Source organism: Gallinula chloropus, assembly GCF_964237585.1.
Source record: "Gallinula chloropus genome assembly, chromosome: 4".
In the NCBI taxonomy this organism is placed as follows: Eukaryota; Metazoa; Chordata; class Aves; order Gruiformes; family Rallidae; genus Gallinula; species Gallinula chloropus.
Window position 1 is genome coordinate 84,514,231 of NC_140088.1, and position 24,439 is coordinate 84,538,669.

The 24,439-nt window shown below is 44.1% G+C and overlaps 1 protein-coding gene across 1 annotated transcript in view; it reads left to right on the forward strand.

Moving 5' to 3' along the window:
- Positions 1-740: 740 nt before the first annotated feature.
- Positions 741-24,439, forward strand: part of DNAAF9 (dynein axonemal assembly factor 9) — a gene marked incomplete at its 5' end in the record, with an annotated part of 75,360 nt that continues 51,661 nt past the window's right edge. Inside the window, 5 exons of the mRNA XM_084263515.1 lie at positions 741-826; positions 12,736-12,815; positions 19,648-19,767; positions 20,565-20,689; positions 23,278-23,374. Coding sequence (XP_084119641.1) covers positions 741-826; positions 12,736-12,815; positions 19,648-19,767; positions 20,565-20,689; positions 23,278-23,374 — 508 coding nt within the window. The remainder of the gene's footprint in view (positions 827-12,735; positions 12,816-19,647; positions 19,768-20,564; positions 20,690-23,277; positions 23,375-24,439) is intronic.

A 24,439-nucleotide genomic window follows, 5' to 3' on the forward strand; every position in this document is an offset into this window, starting at 1 on the left:
CTGGTTTCTGGTGTAAAGCGGATGAAACGTGTCCATGGGGGATGTTGTGCTGGCACGGCTGGCACAGACCGGGCGATGAGCAGATGGGAGCTGGGTGGAAAGGGGGTGGGGGCTTATTTGGGGGTGCTGGCTTATTTGGGGGGGGGGGGGGCTAACAAGGGAGGAACCATGGGAAGTAGCAGGGGTGCTGGTGTCTCTCCTCGGAAGGGTGCTGGGACGGGGCTGCCGCGGTGTTGGGGCGTGGCGATCCGGGGAAGGGAGACCGGGGAAGGGTGTACGTGGGGGCGGGGGGGGGCTCGATGCGGGGATCGGGGGGCCGGACGAGCCCACGCCGCGCTGGTGGGGGCCGGGCGCACCCACGAACAGCAGGGAGGGTGGAACCAGCCCTGCGCCGGGGGAGCGTGTGCACGGTGGGCAGCAGTTGGACGAGCCCATGCCTCGCGGAGGGGGGGACAGCCATGTTCCCCATTGTGTTTGCTCTCATCTGTCATCGGCGGCAGAACCCTTCCCGACGCCGCTCCGCGTACGTCGAAGAGAAGGTCGGGCTGGATTCTGCGTGTTCGGAAAGGCGGAGAGAGCGCGGGCAGAGGCGCTGCCGTGCCGCTGCTCCCCCCCCCCCCCCCCCGCGGCGGGGAGTGCGGTGGTACGTGCGACGCGGGGCGGGGCTAGGCGGGGCGGGGCGGGGCGCCGCGGCCGCAGTGCTGCCGGCTCCCTCCTCCCCTCGCCGCATCGCTGTCGCTATGGCGCTGTGCGGCCGCTCTGCGCTCCTCCTGCCGGCCCCGCGCCCCTCGCCGCGCCGCCCCCGGGCCGCCGAGGCATTCGTCAGGTAACGGGAAGCGGCGGGGAGCCCTCGGGGAAGGGCGTTGGCCGGGGTTGGGGGCCGCAGTGGAGCTGACGGCGAAGGGCCGGGCTGGGCTGGGCTTCGGACTGCGCTGAGGGGGCTGTCGGGGTGGGGCCGGGCCAGGTGTTGTGGGGCCGGCTGAGGGGTCAGGGCTGTGAAGGAGAGCGGGGGCATGGCAAGGGCTCGGTGGAGCTGGGCTGGGCTGGGAGGGGTGCTGGGGGAACGGAGGGAGGAGACGCGGAGGCTTTGGGAGAGCTGATGGGGAGCGGTTGGCTGCGTTCGGGGCTTGGGTGGGAGAGGAGCCGGCGGGGCGGTCAGAGAGCTGGGGGCAGTGATGCGATTGGGAAGGAAATAGGATGTGAAGGGCGTTGGGGGGGCCGGCGGGAAGAGGGGGGGGAGGTTAAGGGCTTTGGAGGTGCTGAGGCAGGCTGGGGCTGTCAGGAGAGGTTTTGTGGAGTGCAGGGGGCATCAGGGGGGTTTAGGCGTTATCGTGGGGGGATTTGGAGTCATTAAGGGGGTTGGGGTGGTTATAGGGGGCTGGAGCATTAGGAGCAGCGTTTGAGGGGCTGGGGCACTGTCAGGACAGGCTGATTTTGCAGGTGGCTGCCAGGAGAGAGGTGTTGATGGCCTTGGCAGGGTGGTTGGCCATCCTGACTTGACCTTGTGGGCGGAGGGATTGGTGAATCCTGAATCCTGCAGGAGGAGGGTGCGATGGACTGGGGGGCAGGGGACCAAAAAGAGAGGTTTGGGGACCTTGGAGTTGGGCTGTACTGGAGTGAGTGGGCTTGGGGTGGTGGTACTGTGGGGAGCTAAGCCTGGGTCTGTTTGGGAGGGGGTGGGTGTGGGGGATTCCTTGGAAGTAGGGGGGGAAAAAAAGCTTGTGCAAGGTAGGAAAGGTGGATTTAGGGTAGCGACAGCAGAGATTTGGGAGAGGTTGAAGGATTGGGGAGAGAAAGGAGATGGTGTGTTTCTGTGGGTACCTGCTGGGTGGCTTGGGGTGAACTGCTTGGGGGTATGAATGCAGTAACAGTCTGTGAGCTTCAGAAACATGGAGGATAGAGCTTGACAAGAGGTGGGGTGTGGGGACATGCCAGCTGATAGTGTCGGCTCTATGGGAGCTCGGGTGTCAGCTCAGGTATCCTTAGGTTGCTAGAGCTCTGTTTCCTTTGAAAGACTTAAGGTGCACCCATGTGTGTTTCAGGGTATGGGGTATTATCTGAAGTGTCTGAATATCACAGAGAGCAGCTCAGGAACTGAAGTGCTTGTTGCATTCAATTGCTGTAGCACAATAGGTGGAAGTATTCACCAGCATGGAGTCAGATAATGGAGAAACTGGGACATTGCATGTAAACTGCACGTAAATTGCAAACAAACAGTTGGCCAAGCTGCCTGGGTATTAAAAATGGTTATGTGTTTGTCACAGCTTTTACATCAGAAACAACAAAAGAGGGGTTTATTATGTTCAAGGAGGGGATAAAAGCGTTTTTACTTTTCATCTGGTATGCCTGTGAAATGGGAAATTCTGCACTGTGGGAGAGAAATGGAGGGCGTTCTGTTTGCTTCAAACACATGAACATGGCTGTTCTGTGCTGCTCCTGTTCCCTCTCTGCCTGTGGTTAGAAATTGAATTGATCATCAGAGGGAAGGAAAAGTGACCTTTTTAAAATATTTTCCTTTTTTCACCAAATAAATGAATCTCATTTGCTTAGAAAGGGCTTAGTAATTGTTTATAGCTGCAAGGCATGTAAAAATTCATGATCAGTAAAAGAACACCAAGCTGAAAGAGAAAATGGTTTCCACTCCAGCCCTTCTCTCTGAGTGATTTTTGTAATCTGAGATCCTGTTTTAGAGTTGTCATGAGAACATTGAGACTGTCTGAACATCTGCAAGCTTTTGAGCTCCGCTGGGAGATCCAGGCAGCATCTGTAATTTGGCGGGTTGGCAGGAGGCATCTCATCCCTTCAATTTTTTTTTTTTCATCCCATGGTTTGGTTTTTATAATTTTTTTTCAGGCCAGATGGAGGCAGGGAGGCCAGCCTTTGCAATAAATTTCCCAAGCAGTCAGCAGATACCCGACAGTTAATAAAAATAACTTAAAACAAAACAATCTGTTGCTCTCCACCCCGCCCCCAAGTCCCAAACAGGAACGGAAAAATTCTTAAGACTATATAAAGAATGGAGAAACTGCCAGAGATAATTCTTGGAGTTCTTCCACATACTGCAGAGTTTTGGTGTGCTGTATGGTGGGGTTGGGAGCTGGTATTTACCGGGATGACCCTCAGCATTGTAACAAGAAAAGCAAACAAAGAATGGTTTTGTAAATAAAATGGGGAAAAAAAGTTTAAATCTCTTAGTTAAGAGATGAGCATTGCCCAAAAAAGGGTATGCTTTTTTTAGAAGGTGATGTCATGTTTCATGTGTCTCTGTTAAGTAGGGAACGAGTGTTTTCCTTAAGAATACATGCATTTCTGACCAAATTTTCTATTAGGTGCTTTTGTTAAATATCACCATCTGAAATGAATGTGAATTTGTTTGGTAGGGCTCTGGACCCACCCAATTTTGCATTACCTCTATGTAAAATAGAGCAGGCAAATCCTCATTATTAATTACACGTTTGTAACACATCACAGTTTACTTCTTGCCATGTCTCTCTGTGGAGATCTGCACAATGAATGCTTGGGTTCATTTTTATGTTGTCTTTTGCCTGTATACCTAATATTAGCATCCTCTAAACCCTTCTGGTTTTAATCACATAGCGGTTAGACTTGTGGCTCTTTGCCTGCAGCTTCAGAGGAGCAGTCGGTGGGGGTGTTTGGGAGCGTGGTACCGCAGGGAGGAGAGAGTTGTGGTTTCCCAACCAGTTGTAGTGGCAGACGTATCTGTGTTGAAATATTAACAGTTTGTAAGCATGTGTTCCTTGTGTAATTATGCCGAGGTTTGGGATGCTGTAATAGTGCCTTGTCACCTCAAATTTTGAAGGAATGCACTGTGTTTTAGCTCTGTAAGAAAGAAAGAGCTGATTTAACTTGCTGGGGTGCAGCATGGGTGGGAGGGGAAGAGAAAGAGACCCTGTTCTTTGAACTTGGATGGGTTTCTACCCTGTTAGGGAAGCAAGATGGATTAGGGTCTGTTGAGTGCTGGGCTGGGGCCAGCGGTGAGAGGGATGTGGGACTATATGGTTGATAGGAACAGAAAGTTGGAATAAGCACTTGAGAAGGAGAAGTTGCCAAGGAGAGGAGCAGAGCTGTTGTGTTCGCTCAGCGGGCTGTGGAGCTTCAGCCCGTCACCCCTTTGCGATCGGTCAGCTTGAACTGAGGGCAGAAGCTTCTGGCCGGGTGGCTGCGGTGTAGTAATGGGCTCTGGAAGGCAATTCAGCCTGAAGGCATGGTGTAGCTTAACGCCTGTTCTGTGCTGGAGCTTGCCTTGTTTCTCTGATCAGACCCATGGCAGAGTAATGACCCTCAGCTGCTAGTCTTTCCTGCTTCTTCAAATATTGTCACTTTCTCAGGTGACAGTGTGGGGGGGGATTTGGGGAGGGGGAGAAGAGTAGGCAGCCTTGATAAGATGCTGCGATTTACTAGGGTGAAAATACAGAGCTGCTGTTTGTAAATCAGTCTGTTAAACAGAGGCTGTGCTAAGGCTGCAGGTCAAACTGGCACCTACGTGCGTGTAGGTGATGGGCAACCTGCCATTTGGTTGCACCTAAGGAAGAACTTCACTTGTTTCCAGCCCATTAGCTGATGTCGAGGTCCTATCTGTGAGCTGCTTACAACATACAAGTGTGCCAAAGGGCTTCGCTATCCCTCATGGTCATGTAAAATACCAGTATGAATATTGACCTGCATTTGTAACAAATGGGGCTGAAGTGCCAAAGATGCTGAACAAGCTTGTAATTTGGAAGTGGCACCAGCTAGTCCCAAATGTTTGGTAAGGAGAGGCTGGCTCATGTTTGTTCCTATGTGCTTTGAGGTCTCTGAATTGCAGAACTGAGTGTATTACTGATCGTTTGAAATCTGGCAGCAAAGAATTTGGTCCCACAAAACACACAGAGTTAAAATTTCTTCCTTTATGCCCAGTTTTAATATTTGCCCCTTTACTGCTGCTAAGCATGCTAAGTATTTTTAAGGTTGCAAGATCTCCTATTCACAGTCATGTTCACTGTAGAGAAATTTTGAAAACAGCTGGAAAATGGTCATGTATTTTAAGGTGGGGGAAGGCCATTGTTATTTGTGAGTGCCAAACAGTAAAACTGTGGTTTGTTTTGGTGAGCTAAGAAGAAAAATAAAACTGAACATGTTGTTGTTGTTGTTCAAGCTGGATAGTAAATTTCAAATAAACTGCTTTTGAAAGAAATGAAATTCTGTGAGTCTTTAACTATGCCTGACCCCTGGTTTCTCTTTTCACAAGTATGTTAAGATGGTGAAAATGTCACTGTGGGAAATCCTGAGAAATCCCATGCTCTAACATAAGCAAATGTTGATAATGTTGTTGGTAGGAATTGTGAGGTCAACAAAAGGCCTTGAAAAACAGAACTGATTTTTTGGAGGTAGGGTGGACACGTGTTAAGTGTCAGCAAGTTAACAAGCACTGAGATTTGGGGGAAAACCACCAAACCTGGTTTTATTTTGCCATTTTATTTATTTGCTTAACAATCAAGCACTTAACATTAAAACCAGCATCTGTCTTAGGTACCCAGCACAAATCTATATTCATATCCTTCCCTGAAGATGAGCCTTGTTACCGTGAGGCTTTGCAGGAGCTTGCCAGGGGTGTCTCTGATTATCCCCCACGTTCGCTGCTCTCTGTCAAAGCTTTACCACGTGTGGGTTTTTAAGACTGCCTTCCCTTTGTGGGGGAGGAGCGTAACATCTGCCAAGATGAAGCAAAACCTACTGGAAATCGCATCCTTTGTCAGCTGAATTGCAGGTTAACCCAGACCTATGGTAAGCCAGCCCCTGGGAATCAATCAGGGATCGATGCTGATATCGTGGCCGCTTAAGTACCGCTGGATGACGACGTTGAGGAAGGGATGCTCATGGGTGGAATAGATGCAGCTAGAGGCAAGGGGTGCAGGAAAAAGAGTAACACAGTGTGGAAACAGAAATAACATGAAAATTAAAATAGTGTGTGGTATTATTTAGAAAGAAAGCACTTGTTCCTGCTGATTGAGACACGCCAGTTGTTAATGATCGCTGTGTTTGCCAGCGTACATGGCTTGCAGCGCCGTGTCTGTCGCTGAGTTGTGACAGGATAGACTGTTGTAAAGCAGGGTACTTTGCATAATTAGTATGAAGACATGTGAACAGATGAGCACTAATTCTTCGAAGTTAATGATTGTCAATTATCTTCCCCCCCTTTTTTTTGGATCTAGTCCAAGATTAGCAGAATATCAAGTGCCTCATCGTATAGTTTTGTAATTAACCCAACCACACTTCAGTGGCAGATGCCACCCCAAAATGTGACTTTGCTTTCTGACCTGCTCTCATCAGCAGTCAGATCAACATTATTTTAATTTTTTATTTTAATATTTTTATTTTTTAAAAAATATTTCTTTATTTTATTTTTATTTTTATTAATTCCTGGGCTAGAGTTTGTTTGGCTCCATAAGCTGATCTGACTTGACACATGGCTTCCAAGATTATTAGTGCAGATACAAACAAAGGCAGTGAGAAGGATGAGACAGCCCCTTGCAGCACCGTTGGCTTCTGCTGGCTTTGCCAATGGAGGAATTGCAGCTACTGTGCAGAGTGGCTTGTTGGAAAAATTCCCACTTCACCTCCATCAACTCTTCATCCACTTCTAAAGCAGCCTGGCTGTCTGTGGTTCTCTCGTTGGGAATGGTTGGAATGGGTTGGTTTAAGTAGCTCACAGCTCATGTCTTGTCCAAGTTTCATTGAGGTCCAGGAATTTGGGGGGTCCTTAGAAGGGCTTCAAGTCATTGTGTTGATGAACAAAGCTAATGAGTTTTCAGGATCAAGCTACTGTAAAATTTAGCTGTGGTTACGTGTCTGGGTGAATACAGAGCTGCATCTTCCAGGAAAGCATCCTGAAGCCCAGAGCGTTACGCTGTCATGTGGAGGTTGTTCTTTGTTGCTTCTGCTTGAAATTGTGTTACTGGAGTGAAATGAAAAGGAGTAAAAGTCAGTACCCTCAGTAGGGCATTTGCTTTGGAGGCGGGAAAAGCTGTGGAATTCTGTTCCCAGGATGGTTTCTTCGGTTTTGCCAGATGACTGTTCAAGGCAAAATGCACTAAAATGCCATCTTTTTCTGCTCTGACTTTATGCACAGTTTAGCCTGCATTGTTTCAAAGTGTGTAGTAAGAATTCTAATTATTCTCTTCACTATTTCTGAATAACGTCTTTCTTCAGACAGAGAAGTCTTCTGTTTTTAATGGCAACCTTTGAATGTAATGATTTATACACACTTGAAATGATGTTGACAATAAACTCCTTCTAAGGCAAGGGAAAATATCCTGCTGTTATTAAGACTGAAAGAAACATCTTTATGGTCATATATCTCTTTATGAAATAACAAATGTCTCATTTGCCCTGTGCTTTTTCCTTTTCTGTCAGGACTGTCTCCTGAAGGAAATGGGGCACTGACATGCAACTTTGCTGGGCAGAAATTTCTTAGCAGCTTAATGGGAGAGTTTTACACATTTTAAGGAGTGCACCAAGGTTATGATACCCGTTTAAGATACGGAAAGTAATTCTAGAAGAGTAAAATTCCAAACCTTAAATCAAAACTTAAGGGGAAGAAATACCCCACCGAACCTGCAATTATGTCTTTGCACCTTCATTCCCCCCCTCACTCCCCCAGTTTACTTGAACAGATCAAAAAGTATTTTCACAGAGCTCAAGAAACATAAAAATTTTGTATGTTTTGCTCTGCTCTGGTCCCACAGCACAGGTTCATTATGCTAATTTTTCTTTTTAGGGGACAAAGGTATTTGATCAGGTGTCCCTTTTGTTCAGGCTGTTAGCACAAGGTTCTTAGCACAAAGTGTCAGGTGTGGCACTTGGGCCAGGAGAATCCCAGACATATTTACAGACTGGGGGAAGAGCTCCTGGAGAGCAGCCCAGCTGAGAAGGATCTGGGTGTCATGGTGGATGAGAAACTTAACATGAGCCAGCAGTGGCTCTTGCAGCTCGGAAGGACGATGGTGTCCTGGGCTCCATCAGAAGAGGGGTGGCAGCAGGGTCAGGGAGGGGATTGTCCCTCTCTGCTCTGCCCTTGTGAGGCCCCAGCTGGAGTCCTGTGTCCAGAGCTGGGGCCCCAGTACAAGAAAGATGTGGGACTGTTGGAGAGGGTTCAGAGGAGGCCACAGACATGATTAGAGGGCTGGAGCAGCTCCCCTATGAAGAGAGGCTGAGGGAGCTGGGCTGGTTCAGCCTGGAGAAGAGAAGGCTGTGGGGGGACCTCATTGCAGCCTTCCAGTGCCTGAAGGGAGCTTATAGGCAGGAAGGGATTCGACTTTTTAAAGAGCAGATAATGGCAGGACAAGGGGGAATGGACTAAAGCTAAAGGAGGGAAGGTTTAGATTAGATATTAGGGGGAAGTTTTTTACGGAAAGAGTGGTGAGGGGCTGGAACAGGCTGCCCAGAGAGGGGGTGGATGCCCCGTCCCTGGAGGTGTTCAAGGCCAGGTTGGATGGGGCCCTGGGCAACCTTGTGTAGCTCCAGGCCTGGAGGTTGGTGTCCCTGCCTGTGGCAGGGGGGTTGGAGCTCTGTGATCCTTGGGGTCCCTTCCAACCCAGACCATTCTATGATTCTATGAAGTTAAAAATTGAAAGTCTTAGCAATAACATACCTTGTATCATACAGTAATATTTTTTAATAAATGGGAGCATCTTTCCCTTGTGGGTTTCTTACAAGGAGTTTCCATACGTGTTCTCTGTCTACGCTGTGTCTAGTAGTTCCTTCAGCAGTGATCAGCGTAGGGGGAAAAAAATGATAGCAAAATCAAGGTATACATTTGTGCTGTTTGTGTAGTGCATAAGGGGTTTTATAAATGTTTTACAATCCAGAAAAACCTGTCTTTGGCTGGAGCATTATGTAAATTTGCCTTGACAGTAGAAGTTGAACACTTCTTAGCAGTAGAGGAATTTTTCCCTCTTGTTTCTGAGGGGAGTTTACTGAAAAAATTACCTTGTACATTCTGGAAGCATTCCTAATATTTTTTTCATGATGACAGTTTCTTTTCTCACTCTGAGCAGAAGCTTGGAAGTTGCATCCTCTGATATGGTAAATGCATTAATAAAGGTCAGTCTGGAAGTTGCTTGTTGTGTCACTGCCAAAGTCCTTGGGCACAGTCCTTTCAGTCTGTCCTTCAAACCATCTTGGGAAGCCAGGGTTTCTGTCACACAGTCCTGCACATAAGTTGCAAAGCATTTTTGTTTTCATGAGGACTTTGTACAAAGCATTCTATTTTCTGTGTTTTGCAGAGGCTGCAGCAATTCTTCTTGCCTGTAGCTGGTCCTTAAATAACTCTAAATTTGTTTCTACTCACAGTGAAGAAGTCTAGCATTTTTTTTTCTTTTCTTGATCTTGTGACATGGGCAGTATAGTAATACAAGCTTTCCATAGTGGATCATCTCTCACCTACCTAGTCTGGGGTTCTGTTTAATGGTGGGATGAAAAGCTTCCAGAAAAAGATATAAAAAATGTTAAGATTGGATAGCTGTGAGGTTCAGGTTTGGGTTGGGATTTAAAGAACCAATACCTAGGAGTTGCTAAAATGGGCAGCCTAAAGTTCAGTGTTTCTTTCACAGACATCACAGAATCACAGGGGTTGGAAGGGACCTCCAGAGCTCATGGGGTCCAACCCCCCTGCCAAAGCAGCTCCCCAGCTCATATTGCACAGGGCGGCATCCAGACGGGGCTGGAATCTCTCCAGAGATGGAGACTCCACACCCCCTGGGCAGCCTGTCCCAGGGCTCTGGCACCCTCACTGGGGAAAAGTTCTTCCCCATGTTGGTGCAGAACTTCCTGTGCTCCAACTTGCAGCCATTGCCCCTTGTCCTGTCCCCACAGAGCACTGAAAAGGGGCTGGCTAATTCCCCCTGCATCCCATCCTTAAGAGATTTATAAACATTAATTAGGTCCCCCCTCAGTCTTCTTTTCTCCAGGCTGAACAGCCCCAGCTCACTCAGCCTTTCCTCACAGGGGAGATGCTCCAGGCCCTTCATCATCTCCATAGCCTCCTCTGGACTCTCTCCAGGAGATCCCTGTCTTTTTTATCCCAGGGAGCCCAGAACTGGACACAATACTCCAGGTGAGGCCTGACCAGGGCAGAGTAGAGGGGGAGGATCACCTCCTGTGACCTGCTGGCCACACTCCTCCGGATGCCCCCCAGGATCCCGTTGGCTCTCTCAGCCCCCAGGGCACACTGCTGGCTCATGCCCACCCTGTCATCTACCAGGACCCCCCAGGTCCTTCTTCACAGAGCTCCTCTCCAGCAGGTCATCCCCAGCCTGTACTGATTCAAGTGGTTACTCCTTCCCAGGTGCAAGACTCTACACACTTGCTTTTGTTGAAACTCATCTGGTTTCTTACTGCCCAGATTTCCAGCCTGTTGAGGTCCTATGTGGGCAGCAACATCTGATTAGGTGTCTTTTTGCATCTGTCTGTGGCTTTAATTTCTGTTTCTGTATCCCAGACTGGATCAAAATACCTGTTCATACAGACAGCATCCTGTGGTACAGTACAGAGTATAATATGAGTTGGGAAGTTTCACACAAAAAGAATAATTGAGGGATTCAGAACTCAAATAAGGAACATAAACTCAGGAAAAATAAAGCTGGAGTGTTTTGCACTGATTTTTGTGCTTCCTATGAAAGTATCTTCAAATGTTGTCTCTGTTGTGGATGTTCAAATTGCACTTATATCAGCTAGAATGTAAACCTTTCACATTTCTTCTGTCTTTCAGAGAAAGTAGAGCATGATAATTGTAGTATTACTGAAAAGATCTATTTGCTTTTTGCTTGGCTGAAGTACCTATGAAAATAGGATTTATTGTTTATTCCAGCAGCTCTGTTGCAGCGTTGCTGTGAGAGACGTTTGTTTCCTAGAGCTGAACAGCTCATAGTTACACAAACAACTATAAACAAGAAAACACATTCACTTGTATCAGCAGTGAAATGTCTTGCTTTCTATCTTTGTTAAAACAAGCTCACAAAATGTTGCCTAGAAGCACAAATGATGTCGCTCCTGTGGCTATTGTAGCTGATTTTTCTTTTGCCTGGCTTAAAGGTGCATAGGGGACAACTAAATTAAGCTTTATACAACAAGCATTTTATTTTCATGATGAAAATCTTGGCAAGGCTTAGTATTGTTTGCTTTCTTTTTAATGTAGACTATCAAAGATTATGCTTCAGGCTTACAGTTTTCCCTAACCATGCATTTTAGAAGAAAAGCATGGGTTTAGTACAGAAGTCATGAGAGAGGCAACATGCATCTTCTGAAAATAGTACAGGCATCTGTTTGGGTATAGAGGGGAACAAGCTGCAGGTTGTATGGTTTGCATTAAGTATTATTCACTTAGTTGTTTTGAGCTATGGTTTACTTGCTGGCTGGAAACCCAACAGTGTAAGTTCAATTTGTTAATTGAAGAAAAATTCTTCTCTTTCTGAGTGTCACTTTTATGCTAAATGAAAGTGTGTGCTATATATTTCCCATTATAGACTAAGGAAAAGTCTAGAGAGAAAGGCCAGATGCATGGAAGAACTGGAATACTTAAAGCTTAAATTGTAGGAGAAGATTTAATGGTCAGGAGCTGTCTGTCCTGAAGTGCTCACTGAAGTTGTAATGCTCTGTCAGAAGGTCCCCTCAGTTCTGTATTTCTGCCTATGTATTGCTTGTTATCATGGCTCAGTGACCTACTTGAGTTTTTGTGATGCTGGTAGGCAAGAGTGTCACTGGGACACCACAGATAACATGACACTGGTGCTTTATTAACTGAGAACATCATAGAATCACTGATTGAGGTCCCTCCCAACCCAAACCAAAGATCATCTAATTCCACCCCTCCAACCCCCAGCATGGTCAGGGACACCCTCCACTAGCCCAGGGTGCCCAAAGCCCCATCCAGCCTGGCCTTGAACCCTGCCAGGGACCCAGGGGCAGCCACAGCTGCTCTGGGCAGCCTGTGCCAGGGCCTCCCCACCCTCCCTGGGAAGGATTTCTGCCCCACATCTCCTCTCCATCTGCCCTCCTGCAGCTGAAGGCAATTCTCCTTGTCCTGTCCCTCCCTGCCCTTGTCACCAGCCCCTCTCCAGCTTTCCAGACACGGATGAGACCCTGAAAATTTTTATAGTGAAGACAGAGTGTGCCTTCCCTGCTTCTTCCCTACGCAAAATAATGCTTTATGCTTTAATCTAAGAGGCCTGGGATGTGTCCACATTGTGTAGTTACACAGGGTGGAAGCATCCTGATGGTGCTGGAGGTGCTGAAACTCATCTTTTGCAAATTCCTCTTGGGGTGTAGGAGCTACTGCAGTCCCTTCCCTTATCAAATTTCTACTCTGGCATGGCTTGCCCTGTGTTTCTTTGCTCTCTAATTCTATGGTAGAGAAAAGGGTGTTGCTGGTAAGAGGAAACTTGAATAGATTTATTTTTGCTAGAGGTTTGAGAGTAACAGAGCTTTTGGTTAGAAGGGGTAGTTACAGGTTCTAGTCTTCTCTCAGGGCTTTGCACTTCATCTTTTAGCAAGCAAAAAATAAATGATCTGGGGATGGTGTGATATGAGGTTGAAATGCTTTTCAGACAAAAGATACCTGTGTTGAAGTGTGGCCACTTAGTTTATAAAATATGAAAAAAATCTAGGTCAACTCTTTAACCTCCTGAATCTGGGCATTTCAAACACTGACCTTAAGGATGAATTCTCTTTCTTTTGCAGCTGCAGCCGCCTTCGAAACATCCAGAGTATCCTGACACAGAGCAGCAAATCTCAACCTGACGGAATCCTTTGCATTTTGGGTTAGTTGTACTTCCACACTCTCCCCCTTCCTTCTCCCTGTACTGATAAAGATAATATAAATTTCATAAAGCTGAAGTTCATCTCCTTCCTGCCCCAAGTCCCAGCCCTGTTTCTCAGTGAGTGAACAGCTATCTGATTGTTATGCTCTTCTTTTCCCTAAATAATACTAAAGCCTGTTTAGTAATTTGAGTCAAACATGCTGCAATAGTAGCTCAGTCAGTGGCTGGAGGGAAGAGAGGATCTTTAGTGCCCAAATTGAAGGAAAGATGGAGAGAATTTAATATGTGTCTATTTAGAGTAAATGTTTAGGGGTCAGGGCAGTGTTGGCTGTCTAGCTGATGCTTGGCATAAAAGCTGAAGGCTGAAGATGCATTGCAGCTGGTTTTTCCTGTGGAGGTGGGGAAGTGGAAGGGATTAGAAGGTGATGAGATGAAGGGAATGGAGAAGAGCAGAAGAGTGGCAAGGTTAGGGTTTTAGGGTTTTTTTCTGCAGATCTACAGAGCTTGTTGGTTGAGAACAGGCTTGGCTTTTAAGACATGGTGTGGGGAATATTCTGGCAGTTTTCTGATTTAATACAACCTGAATTTAGGGGGAGGGAGGTCTTGCATCAGAAGAAGAAATCAAAATGCATGTAAAGAGTTGCATGAGAAACCCAGGAAGCAATTACAAGTTAAATGGTGTTAGCATGTAAACAGCAAGTGGTTTCAGTGCTTTAGTTCTTTTAGGGTTTGGAGAAAGGGAGATAGGAAATAAAACTGAATGTGCAGGTGTGCTCTAGGGAAGTAACAGTTTTTTTGTACTGATTTAATATCATTTCCATATGTAACATTGACTCTGGTTTCTTATTATATGATCACTATCAAGATATTAAAGGAAAAGGTCAGGAATAATGATTGAAATTCCTTAGAGAAAAGGACTAAGGAGTGATTGTTTAAATAATGTATTACAGTTAAAGATGGAGAAATCTAATGTAGCCTTAAAGAAGCTATGCATAGTAATGGGCTTGCATTAAGTAGTGATACAACAGCCTGTTTTGCTTGTTTGTTTATTTTAAATGATGTACAAAAAAACTTGAAGAAGCTCAGTTACTGAACCACAAAACCACTGCAAATGTCTGTAGTCTGGCACTCTTTTGGTTGTTGATGCCAGCTGTGTAACATGCCTCTTCCTATCCCATGGTCTCTAGGGTAAGAGTTTAAGAATTTTTTTTGGCTAAGTCATAACTTTACAGCTAGAAGGTCTCTAAAGTTCCTGTGTGAACCTTTCAGTGAAGCTTAACTATGCAGTAGCATATATAATATATATTAAAAATACTGTATAAATATATATCTATAAAACTATAGAGTATTTTATATATATATATATAACTCAGGTTTTGCTTCTGGTGCTAGTGTAATTTGATAAAATATGTGCAATTGTGCCATCTCCCCATCAACACTTCTTGACTATTGTTTAACTCTGAACCTACAGTAAGTCACAAGTAAAGCCCAGTCATGCAAAACACTGTATGGCTTTAGGGAGAGCATTCCTGGCAGAAGGAATTGCTTTGTGTAATCCTCAGTGTAATGTGGAGTATTTAAGTCCATGCATAAGACCATACCTCCTAACAAATAAGCAGTTCTGTTATGGAAATATAGGAAGTGTGATTTGTTATTAGACTTGTGCTTTGCACTAATCTCTTTCAGCACCCACAATGGGGCCGTTGTTGTCTGATCTGACCTGTCTAATGTAGCCTGCTGAATTTCTCACATAGCTTCTGATTAAGCAGGCATGTCATTCTGCTATAAATGCATTAAATCTGCCTCAACTACAAGGTTCAGATGACAAAAAAATAGGTAGTCTTACATTTTGAGTCCTGCTGACTTGTGGGGAGAGCAGGTACTCCTACGTGTGTTTTACAGTGGGTGCAAGTTATTTCACTGGGCTTTAGTGACCTAGAGTTAATGCATTTCCCTCACCCCTACTTCAGTATTACATACTGGCCTGTGAAACTGAACAATATAAACTTTCCTATCTTTGCAGGTAGCTTAGTTTTTATAGTGAAATGAAAGAGAGCTTTGTGGGGTTTCAAGGAGAGATGAGGACTAACCGATTATTGGTACAGTTATTTAAGCTGACTTTTTAAAATCAGCTGATTTTTAAAAAAAGAAATCTTGTCACCTTACTTGAACATGGCTGAATGGTAGCTTCCAGTGTTCATTGCTGGGGAGAAAAGGTAGCACAACTGACAGGAAAATTGGAGGTTGGCCTGTTAGGCATATTAAAAATGCTCTCGTGTCTCAGCTGGAGTCTGTTGCTGTGAAAGTTGCTAAGAAAACAGTTTATCAAACTATCTAAATTTACACTGTACACTTTTTTTTAAGAGTGCTCCTTGTGTCTTACCTTTCAACAAGGATTGTCAGCTCATGGTTAAGTTGCTTTGATTTCTGATGATACATATTTGGTTTCAGTAGGATATATCTAGAAATCTGACTGTGGTTGTGGCTGTTCTGTTTGTAAACCAAGCTCTTTAACAGTTCTGCACAGCACAGCTAGATTTTTAGACCTTGATATTTACTTTCTTGTCCTCCATGAAGAAGACAGGAGTACTTCAGAGGCTGTGGCAGTGGCTTTTTATCTTGGTTTTTATTCATGTATTACTACTTTTTTAGATCTCTTCATTTTCCCCCATCCATTATATCCATGCTACACAGAGCTCTTGCTCTTACAGTGCTGAAACACCAGTACATTGCAGTCCTTGCTCATTCCATTCCCTTGCCAACTGGAGATGGGTTATTGATGTTTATTTTGCCCTTTCTATTAGATGGCAGTTCCACAGTTGCCTGCTGGGTTTGGGCAATCTGGCCATTCTCTGCAGCCTCCCCTTCCTGCCACCTCCTTAGTGTCCCTGGAGCTCACAGGGCTGTTTAATGTGTTATGGAATAACTATTCTTTGATTTGATACTTAAGGGTGTGGCTGGAACAAAGAAAAGGGGACCTTTTTTTACCTGTGGGCTCTGTTTATGTCAGTTTAGCAACTGTGAACTCACAGATATGGCTGAGCTGAATGCTTCTTGCAGCACGAAAAGGGAGCCTTGGCCTGCCCCACAACTGCTCCTCTTCCCTTTCCTCTGCTTCCTCCCCACATGCATTTTGCATCAGTGCTGGCGGTGGGTTGGTGTCATACGCCCACTTCATCACTGAGCAGACAGATTTCACACTCCCCAGCTCCCCTCCACCCCCCCCCAGTATTTGGTCAGACTTGTTTTCTGCCAATTTAGCAAACTGAATCAGCTCCCTAAGAGGTCGCATGAGCTCTGACTGCAGGAGGAGGCGCAGGAATAGCTCCCCAGGCAGCAGTGAGCAGTTGGGCTGCGTCATTGTGTAACTGCACCCTTGTGATGAGTTGGGAACAGGCTGGGAGTTACTAAACTCAGCTGGAGACAGGCTGGGGGTTTCCTAATTAATAGCCTTCCCTATTGTTCTGTTGAGGGCTCCTGATTTGCTTTCTGGAGGTATCTTATCTTCTCATTGTTTCATTTCCTGTTTATTTTCCGCTGTGTCTGTTCATTTAACTCCATGTGTTTCTGTAGAATAGAGCCTCAGTATGAAAGCTTCTGTCTGTACAGCGTCCTTAAAAACCCCAAACCCCAAGTATTCTGCAGAGTTAATGGTTTTATGGTAAGCTAATGCCTTCCCTGCTAGCCTGTCAGTGTCCTACAAGCAATAAATTCACTCATGTCCTCAATTGTAAGAGTTAAGCTTATCAGCTGCCCTCCTTGTTAACATCTTTTTGTCTTCTCTTCTCCTCTTTCTGTCATTAACTGGAAATGCAAAGATTTGGTGTTTAACTTGGGAGATCTTCTATGCATCAAGCCTGAAGAGCTGGTGCACCCAGATAAAGCCTCCAACCCTTAAAGTGATGGTGGCATCTTAACTCTGTTTTCTTTCTCATGAGAACAGTTTCTCTTTTTTCTTCTCATTTTCCAGACTTTATAATTATCTGTTCCTTTTCCTGTTTCACTATGTGCTGCTGTCTTAGCATATCCCTGAGCACACCACCTTGGCTGTTAGGGCTTTGGAAACCTTAGCAATGAGCCTGATCAGAAAAGGTCCAAATGCCACAGCTGCTTTCATCCATGCTGTTTGGTCTGTAGTTGAGGGTGCCTTGTTCGATTAACATTTGATATGAGAGATGATGTTTGCTTGTGAATCACAAACTTCTTTGGGTTAGAAGGGACCCCATCTAGTTCCAACTCCACCATGGGCACCTTCTGCTAGCCCAGGGTGCCCAAAACCCCATCCAGCCTGGCCTTGAACACTGCCAGGGAGGGGGCAGCCACAGCTGCTCTGGGCAGCCTGTGCCAGAGCTTCCCACCTTCAACACAAAAAATTTCTTCCTCATATTTCATCTAAATCTCCTTTATTTTAAAACTATTTCCTCCTTGGCCTGTCCCTCCTTGCCCTTGTTAGCAGCCCCTCTCCAGCTTTTGTTGTTGGAAAATACTGTCCTTTAAACTAAACAGCAGAAGACTTAGTAGAGCAGAGGACAGGTTTGTGATCCTGGCTCTTGAAGCCTTGAAAAGTCACAATCTAGCAGCATTATGCATCATTCAATCAATCTAGATCTGGTTTCAGTGACCTGTTATATCCTAAGACTGATCACTCTCCAGCTTGTCCAGGTCCCTCTGGATGACATCCCTTCCCTCCAGTGTGTTGACCTCACCACACAGCTTGGTGATGTCAGAAAACTTGCTGAGGGTGTACTTGATCCCCATGTCCATGTCTCCAACAAAGATGCTGAACAAGGAATGCTGCTTGCAGAAGAAATGGTCTAACAGCTTGCTGCCACTGAAAGGGACTATCTTAACTCCTACTTCGTGCCAGATTATTGCTCATCTGGTTCCCTTCAAAAGTTGCCTCAGTTAGGCAAGTAATCAGTAAGGCAGATTATCTTCAGGACACTGTGTGCACTAGCTTTTTAAGGCAATAGCTGCTTTCAGGGAGACTGATTACATTTAGACCAAGTTCCCTACAACCATGGGATGGCTACTTCCTGGAAGAATGGAGTCTCCACACTTGATTGTAATTAAAGTCCCACCTAAAGACAAGGGCTTTGGCACCAGTGTTAGTCCCATTGAATTCTAGATTACGTTAGTATGCCTGCTTTCATGGGGCTGGAAATGTAAATTCTCCCTTTCCTCCATCTTCTGTGCCTTCTCCCTCTTGAGTTCCCAGAGCCAAAGCAGTCTGGTTATACAACAAAAGTATTGGCAGAGCAAAACCAGAGCAGTGAAGCAGAGGGGAAGTGAGTGACTGGGTCCGAGCTTTACTTGTGCTGGGTCTCACCAGTGCCCTGACCTCACTGACTGCTGTGGCTCTTGATACTCCCTTTGTCAAGGGATACCTTCTAGTACACAGAATGGTGACTTGTTTTAAAAAGAGCAGCTCCAAGGACATGTGTGTGAATGGGAGATAAGTGACAGAAGGTAGATAGCAGAGGAATGAGGATCCATAGATAGTGGTTTGAAAGAGTTTTGAGGGCTGAGAAGGAATGCAATGCTATATGCTATCTATAATGTGTTATTGGTGCTAATGACCATGAAACCATGAGTAAGGAGCAGTAGTACTGAGGTTCATAGTGTCACCACAGTTAAAGTGACTGAATTTATTTCTTCTGTGGCCTTACACCAAATATCTGATGCCTTGGAATATTATATGTGAGCTATCCAAATACCAGTTACTGAACAAAGAAGGGAGTGTATTAAGATGTGGGATTCAATAGCTGGATGCAGATACGGCATCTGGTCAGCACTTTAAATCTGGAGCATAGCTTTAAGAGAAGAGGCCTCATAAGGAGACCCCAGGGTTTGTTCCAATTTCTGGTACATTCAGGTGGCTCTGGAGTAGTTTGAATTGAAATGCAGGTCCTGAAACCCAGACATCCTGGCTGTGTTACAGCACTGTTGGTGTACTGATCTCCTCTTTGGACAGTGGCAACAAGTCTGCAGCCGTTCAGCTGAACCTTAATATAACTTTGTAGGAAACCCTGATGTTAGTGTGTTTGAAAGATTTTGTAGCAGTTGAGGTTCCTGACCTCTGTCAAGTGTGGATGCCAAGGATGTTGTTTCATAGTTTTACTTGTGGAAGAATAACCTTGACTCACCACAGTAGAACTGGGAGTTCTGACTGTGAGATGAAACCACTTCCTAAATGTGTGGCCTCTTTTGGTTTTTCTTGTATTAATCTTGGATCTCTTCATGCTCCAGATCTTCAATTTTATTTTTCCAAGGACCAGAAAGGGCTTTCCTTAGAAGCTGTGTGTTTACCATATGTTTTGTGAGAATACCTTTTTGTCATTTGTTAGAAGTCCACACTGGCTTTCTGGTGACTCAGGGATTGCACTGTAATACCGATAAGCTAATGTTTAATCATGTATTCTAAAGCAGGAGATTTAGGTCACAGGATTAGTTTGTTAGGAAGCTTCAATCAAGAACATATTAATTAGAATGTGTACTGCATACAGACAAGATGTTGACATTTGAGTTGCTGGATAAAAATGGAACTTCTGTGGATGCAGAGCATTGCAGAACACTAGACTTTATTTATTTCATGATTTTGTTTTAAGCAATGCCTGTGGATTTAGGTCTAGGGTAGAATGTCAGTATGTGGCAATGAACTTGAGAAAATTCCTTTTTTCCTTCCCCTCCCTCCCCAGTATGGTCAATAGGGATAAGTGCCCCCTGACTGTGTGAGGGAGTTAATAACTCCTGTTTTCTTATTAGGGAAGAAATGACATTTATCGGGTGTATAGTGCTAGGACACACAACACTTCTCATTTTGCTTTTGCAGGAATAGACAGCCGATACAATGAAGGTTGCAGGGAACTGGCAAACTATCTGCTTTTTGGCTTGTATAACCAGAGTAATAATGACTTTGAAAGAACTGGGTTTCCTGAAGAAGTTCTCGATGGTGAGTAACATACTCAATGTTTGAACCTGTTCTTCAGTCTTCCTGGAGAGTGAGCTAGCAAAAGGGCTGTGGCTCAAATTAAAAACAAAAATCAGTAAATAAACCTAAACCTGTTCTTAAAAACATTGCTGAAGAACTTATGTTTTTAAACACATTTACTGCTCCATGCCCTCCCCTGGACACATACAGCCCACTATGAGAAGTCCTGGTTCAGTCTTGGTGTGCATGTACGTGTGTTGTCAGTTATTGTGTGACCAGCCCTCTGGAGTTGTAAAGTAATTGAGCTGGTTTATACTTTAATGTATTAACTCACTTTTGCAGTATTGAAAGGTGGCTAATTACTGTGATTGTAGCTTATCATGCCCTTCTTTTCCCAAAACTCTACCTACCCTGTACCACTAGTTACTAATCAGAGCAACTTTCTGATGCAATAACCAGGCATGAGCAACTGTAGTTTAGATTTGTAAGTGCTCTGTGAGGACTCATCTCTGACACTCTTGGCTTTCCAAAGGAAAGGCTGATGCAAGTTCTGTGCAAGACTTCAGAATAAACCCACAATTGTTCTGAACAGTACGAAGTACCCACTGGAACTGTGTATGGCTGCCAACTGTTTCTTTCTTACACAACTGGGGAATCATTGTGTGATAAAATAGTTAACCAATTTTCTTTTAATGGGGTACACTGTAGGGAAAGCATTTTCTGTTCAGTTTCTGTGGGAGGGTTTTTTTTTGTGCCTGTATAATTCTTCTCTGTGTGCAGAGTTAATGCTGGAATAATATTTGTTCTACTTTTTGCAGATATAATCATATTAATAAAACCTGACAGTGTCCATCTGTACTGTAACCCTGTGAATTATAATCACCTTTTGCCATACGTGGCGTACTGGAGGAACTTGCATTTTCACTGCCTAACTGAAAATGAGGTAAGTGGAAAAGGAATGCAGATGAGAATTGCTTTTGAGTTTACTAATGAATCAATATTCAAAGTGGAACTTGTGTTTAACATTCCTTCCAGAAGGCTTTTTTCCTTTTTCTACTCAGCAGGAGAGTGATCTGCGCATATACATGGGTATTAATCATCTTGATAATGAAGGAATGATAATGCAGGAAGAATATGTTTTTAATACTCTGTGTTTGTTGGAGCATGAAGACGAATTGCTCCCCTCTCTCACTAATTATTATTGTTTTGACATGAGTCAATGATGTTTTAATGAGGAAAAATGTGTGTTGTGAGATATGCAGAATCTGAATCAAGTACCACAGTCAACACAAAGATGTCTAGCTTTATTTGCTACCAAAGCAGTATTTGCCAACAGTTTAAAATATTAGAGAAGGTTGGCTTAATAAGGCATTTAAAATCAAGAAACTTTATGTATTTTCATATCAACTTTCAGCTCTTTGTTTCAGAAGCTAGTGACCTCACTTTCATTAAGTGAGTGACTTGAGTTTTATCTTGCATTTAAAAATCAAGGTATTCTTAGAAAAGCTGTTTATCATAGGAAAGTGCTGGTAGAGGAAAGATGAAAATACTGGAAATGCTTCTTCCTAAATGACAGCATAGGAAGCTTCCACCTCTTCAAGTCTCTGTAGGTCCTTTTCTTAACTATAATTATCCCAAAATCTGAAGGGAGTGGGTTACGAGCCTGTGACTGATGTCAGTGGGTGAAGCTGGTGGAAGAATGAATGGGGAGGTCGGGGAGAGAAACCTTGTGTTCCCCTGAGTGTCCAGCTGGAAAGTGGTGGGGCTTATAATAAATTGATTGTGTTATGATGTGGCTCTTGAACAGTTTGGATAACAGAATTACAAAAGCTGCATCTGCTTATGGGCTTTTAGTTGATTTATTGTGGTAAGTGGTAACCTTAATCACACACTACTGGCTTGAGATGATGGTGTAACTAGAAAGGTAAGCCATATGCCTTGTGATTTCTGGAAATGCATGGAAAAGTTGGATTTCTGAACTTGAAAAGACAAGGTTTACTTTCCTTGCTGTTTCACGTGAGCAAGCTGAGTGATGCACTTGCAGTCATGTTTCTAATGTATGCGAGTTACCAGTTTCCTGGATTATTTATGAAAGAGAAACAGAACCCCCATTGCTGTGTCAGGCTTTAAGTGCATCCTGTGTACAGAAGCTTCTAGTAGCTTTTAAGCTTTTTTTTTTCCCCCCAGTAATAGAAATAACTTTTTCTTGCTGTTGTAAAAATGAAACCAAAAAAGCTCAAGAGCTTTAGAAGTAAAGCAGTGCTGTACCTGGCTGTGGGCAGCTCTTGATGAGTCTGCCAAAACCTCTCCTTCCTTCCTTCCTACTTGCTTTTAACTAGGCCATAGGAATTTAAGTGAGTATACTAGTTACTGAAACAAAGGACATAATATTAAACAATACCCATTTTCAAAATGGCCAAATAAGAGAAAGTACTGAAATTGGATGCATCCTATATAAGTTTTCTGGATGTCATGACTTCCTGTTTATGGAACGGGCTGTATTTGTACCTGCAGGAGTAGGTAGTGAGTAAGCCTTTAGCACCCTTCCCCAAACAAAATTCTTGTTCTAATGGCATTTTAAGTCTTGAGAAACTGGCAGTTGTCTGGGTCTTGGCTTTGATCTGAAACTTTGATCTGCCTTCCTGGGACTGAAGAAAGAACATGTTGTGGAGGAACTTGGGCTGCATCTTAAATTCAGGCTTGTCTTAAAAGAGTGGGGTGTATCCTGAGGCTCACAAGAGCTATATACAAAAAAAAATCATCATGTGATTTATGTTGGTATTGAGTTCAGAGCACTGTAGATTACAATAAATAAATAACTAGACAAAACACCAGCACCTTCTGATCTTGCCTCAGAAAGCAAGTGATTCTTCAAGCACCCAGTGGGACTAGGCGTGTTGGTTTCAGACTTGCTGCTAAACTGTGCCTTTTCAGCTTAAAAAATCAGCATTTTTTAGATTTTTGATCTGTTATAAAAATGATTTTGTTGTGATTTGTCTCTGCAGACTGGTTTTTATGTTTTTCTGAACTTGCAGTATTATATTCCTTCCTTATTTCTGCTCTTCAGTTGGCTGAAGTCTTCAGATTTCGGGCTGCTACTAGTGTGAAGCAGCAAGATAGTGTTGCATAGTGGTGTCTCTTTTTCACACCAGTTGCTCTTCTCAAAATACCTGTTACTGTTTAAAAATTGTCCAGAATATAGTAGGTGATGTTGAAAGACTTCACTGAGAGCTGAAAATGAAGTGTATAATTATCCCTAATTATAACCTTATTAAAAAACCTTCCTCTGAAGTTTGGTTTTTAAAGAACAATTTCCATTGGCTTGATCACATCGCTGCCATGATGGAGCTTCCAAAATTCAGAGACTAAAGGAGTTCTTTTAGCTTCTGGAAACTCTAGGTGATATGTTAATGGATTACATGACATCTGCTGTGGAATTAAAACCGTAAAATACATATGCTCTTTAGTGCAAAACTAACAACCCAATTAGGCATGCCTAACCAAGTTTGAATCTAAAATGACTTCTTTCAGTATGAAGATGAAGAAGCTGCAGAGGAATTCAAGATTTCCAGCTTTGTAGACATGGTTCGAGATTGCAGCCGCATTGGTATTCCCTACAGCTGCCAAGGTAGGTGGCCTGCTGGTAGGCTGAGCGTGCTTTGCAACATGCAAGTCATGCAATTCAGGGAATGAAGATTCCCTTGCCTTTGGTAAGAAATAGTGATTAATATGCCAATAATTTCCTTGTATCCTCTCATTACTTAAGAGCTGGATTTCTTTCTGAAAAACGTTAAGCCCTTAGCCTTCATCTGAAGAGTTAATGCTCACAGCATGAGGCAGAGAAATAATTTGCATTCAGAGAAGCGTGTTCTGCTGCTACAGAAGTTCTCTGTTCAGATGGAAGCTCCAGATAAATACTTCTTTATGTAAGGAAAGAATAAATATTTCGTTATGCAAGTTTCCTTTTTTAGCCCTGGAAAAACTGGAGCTCAGGACTTCCTGTTGTGATCTGTAGCCAGCCTTGCAGCAGGGACACTGTAATCTCACATTGTTAGGTACAGTGTACTTACTGCAGTATTCCAGACAGTGAATAATGCACAAGCAATGCAGGGCACGTACTTCACTGCAGCATGAGCGTGTGGGGTGTTTGCTCCATAGTACAGTAAGTGAGAGGCAAACAAACAACAAACTAAAAAGGCATTTACATGGTTGAAAAGTAGAAAGTAATTTTAAACCAAGCTATAATACAGTTTTGAATTTTGGGGTGGTTTTTTATTGTTCTGAATTCTTCATTGCTCCTCTTGAGGGAAGGATGATGTGCTGCTCGTTTATGGGTCAGAGCTTGGGGGAAGGATGGCAGTTCTGTGTTAGGAAGTATTGAAAGAAAGTGTAGCTTAAGGATGATAATCACTCTTTAGGTGGCATTGTAGCTTCTCCAATGAGTGCCAGGCTCTGATGAGTACCTCTTCCCTGACTTAAAATTCTGATTAGCATGGAGATTATGTCAATAGTAGTTTGTTTAAGGCCGAATATTTGAAGAAATTGGAGTAAACTAAGCACCGTGTTTATCATCTTGACTTTTAATGGACACAGTTTTGTTAATGGTCTTGGAATGAAGTTTCCAAGGAGAAGTAATGTCCCTTACTAGACTGATAGCTGGAAAAAAGGCAAAATTAGGGGTGTAGAGAGAAGG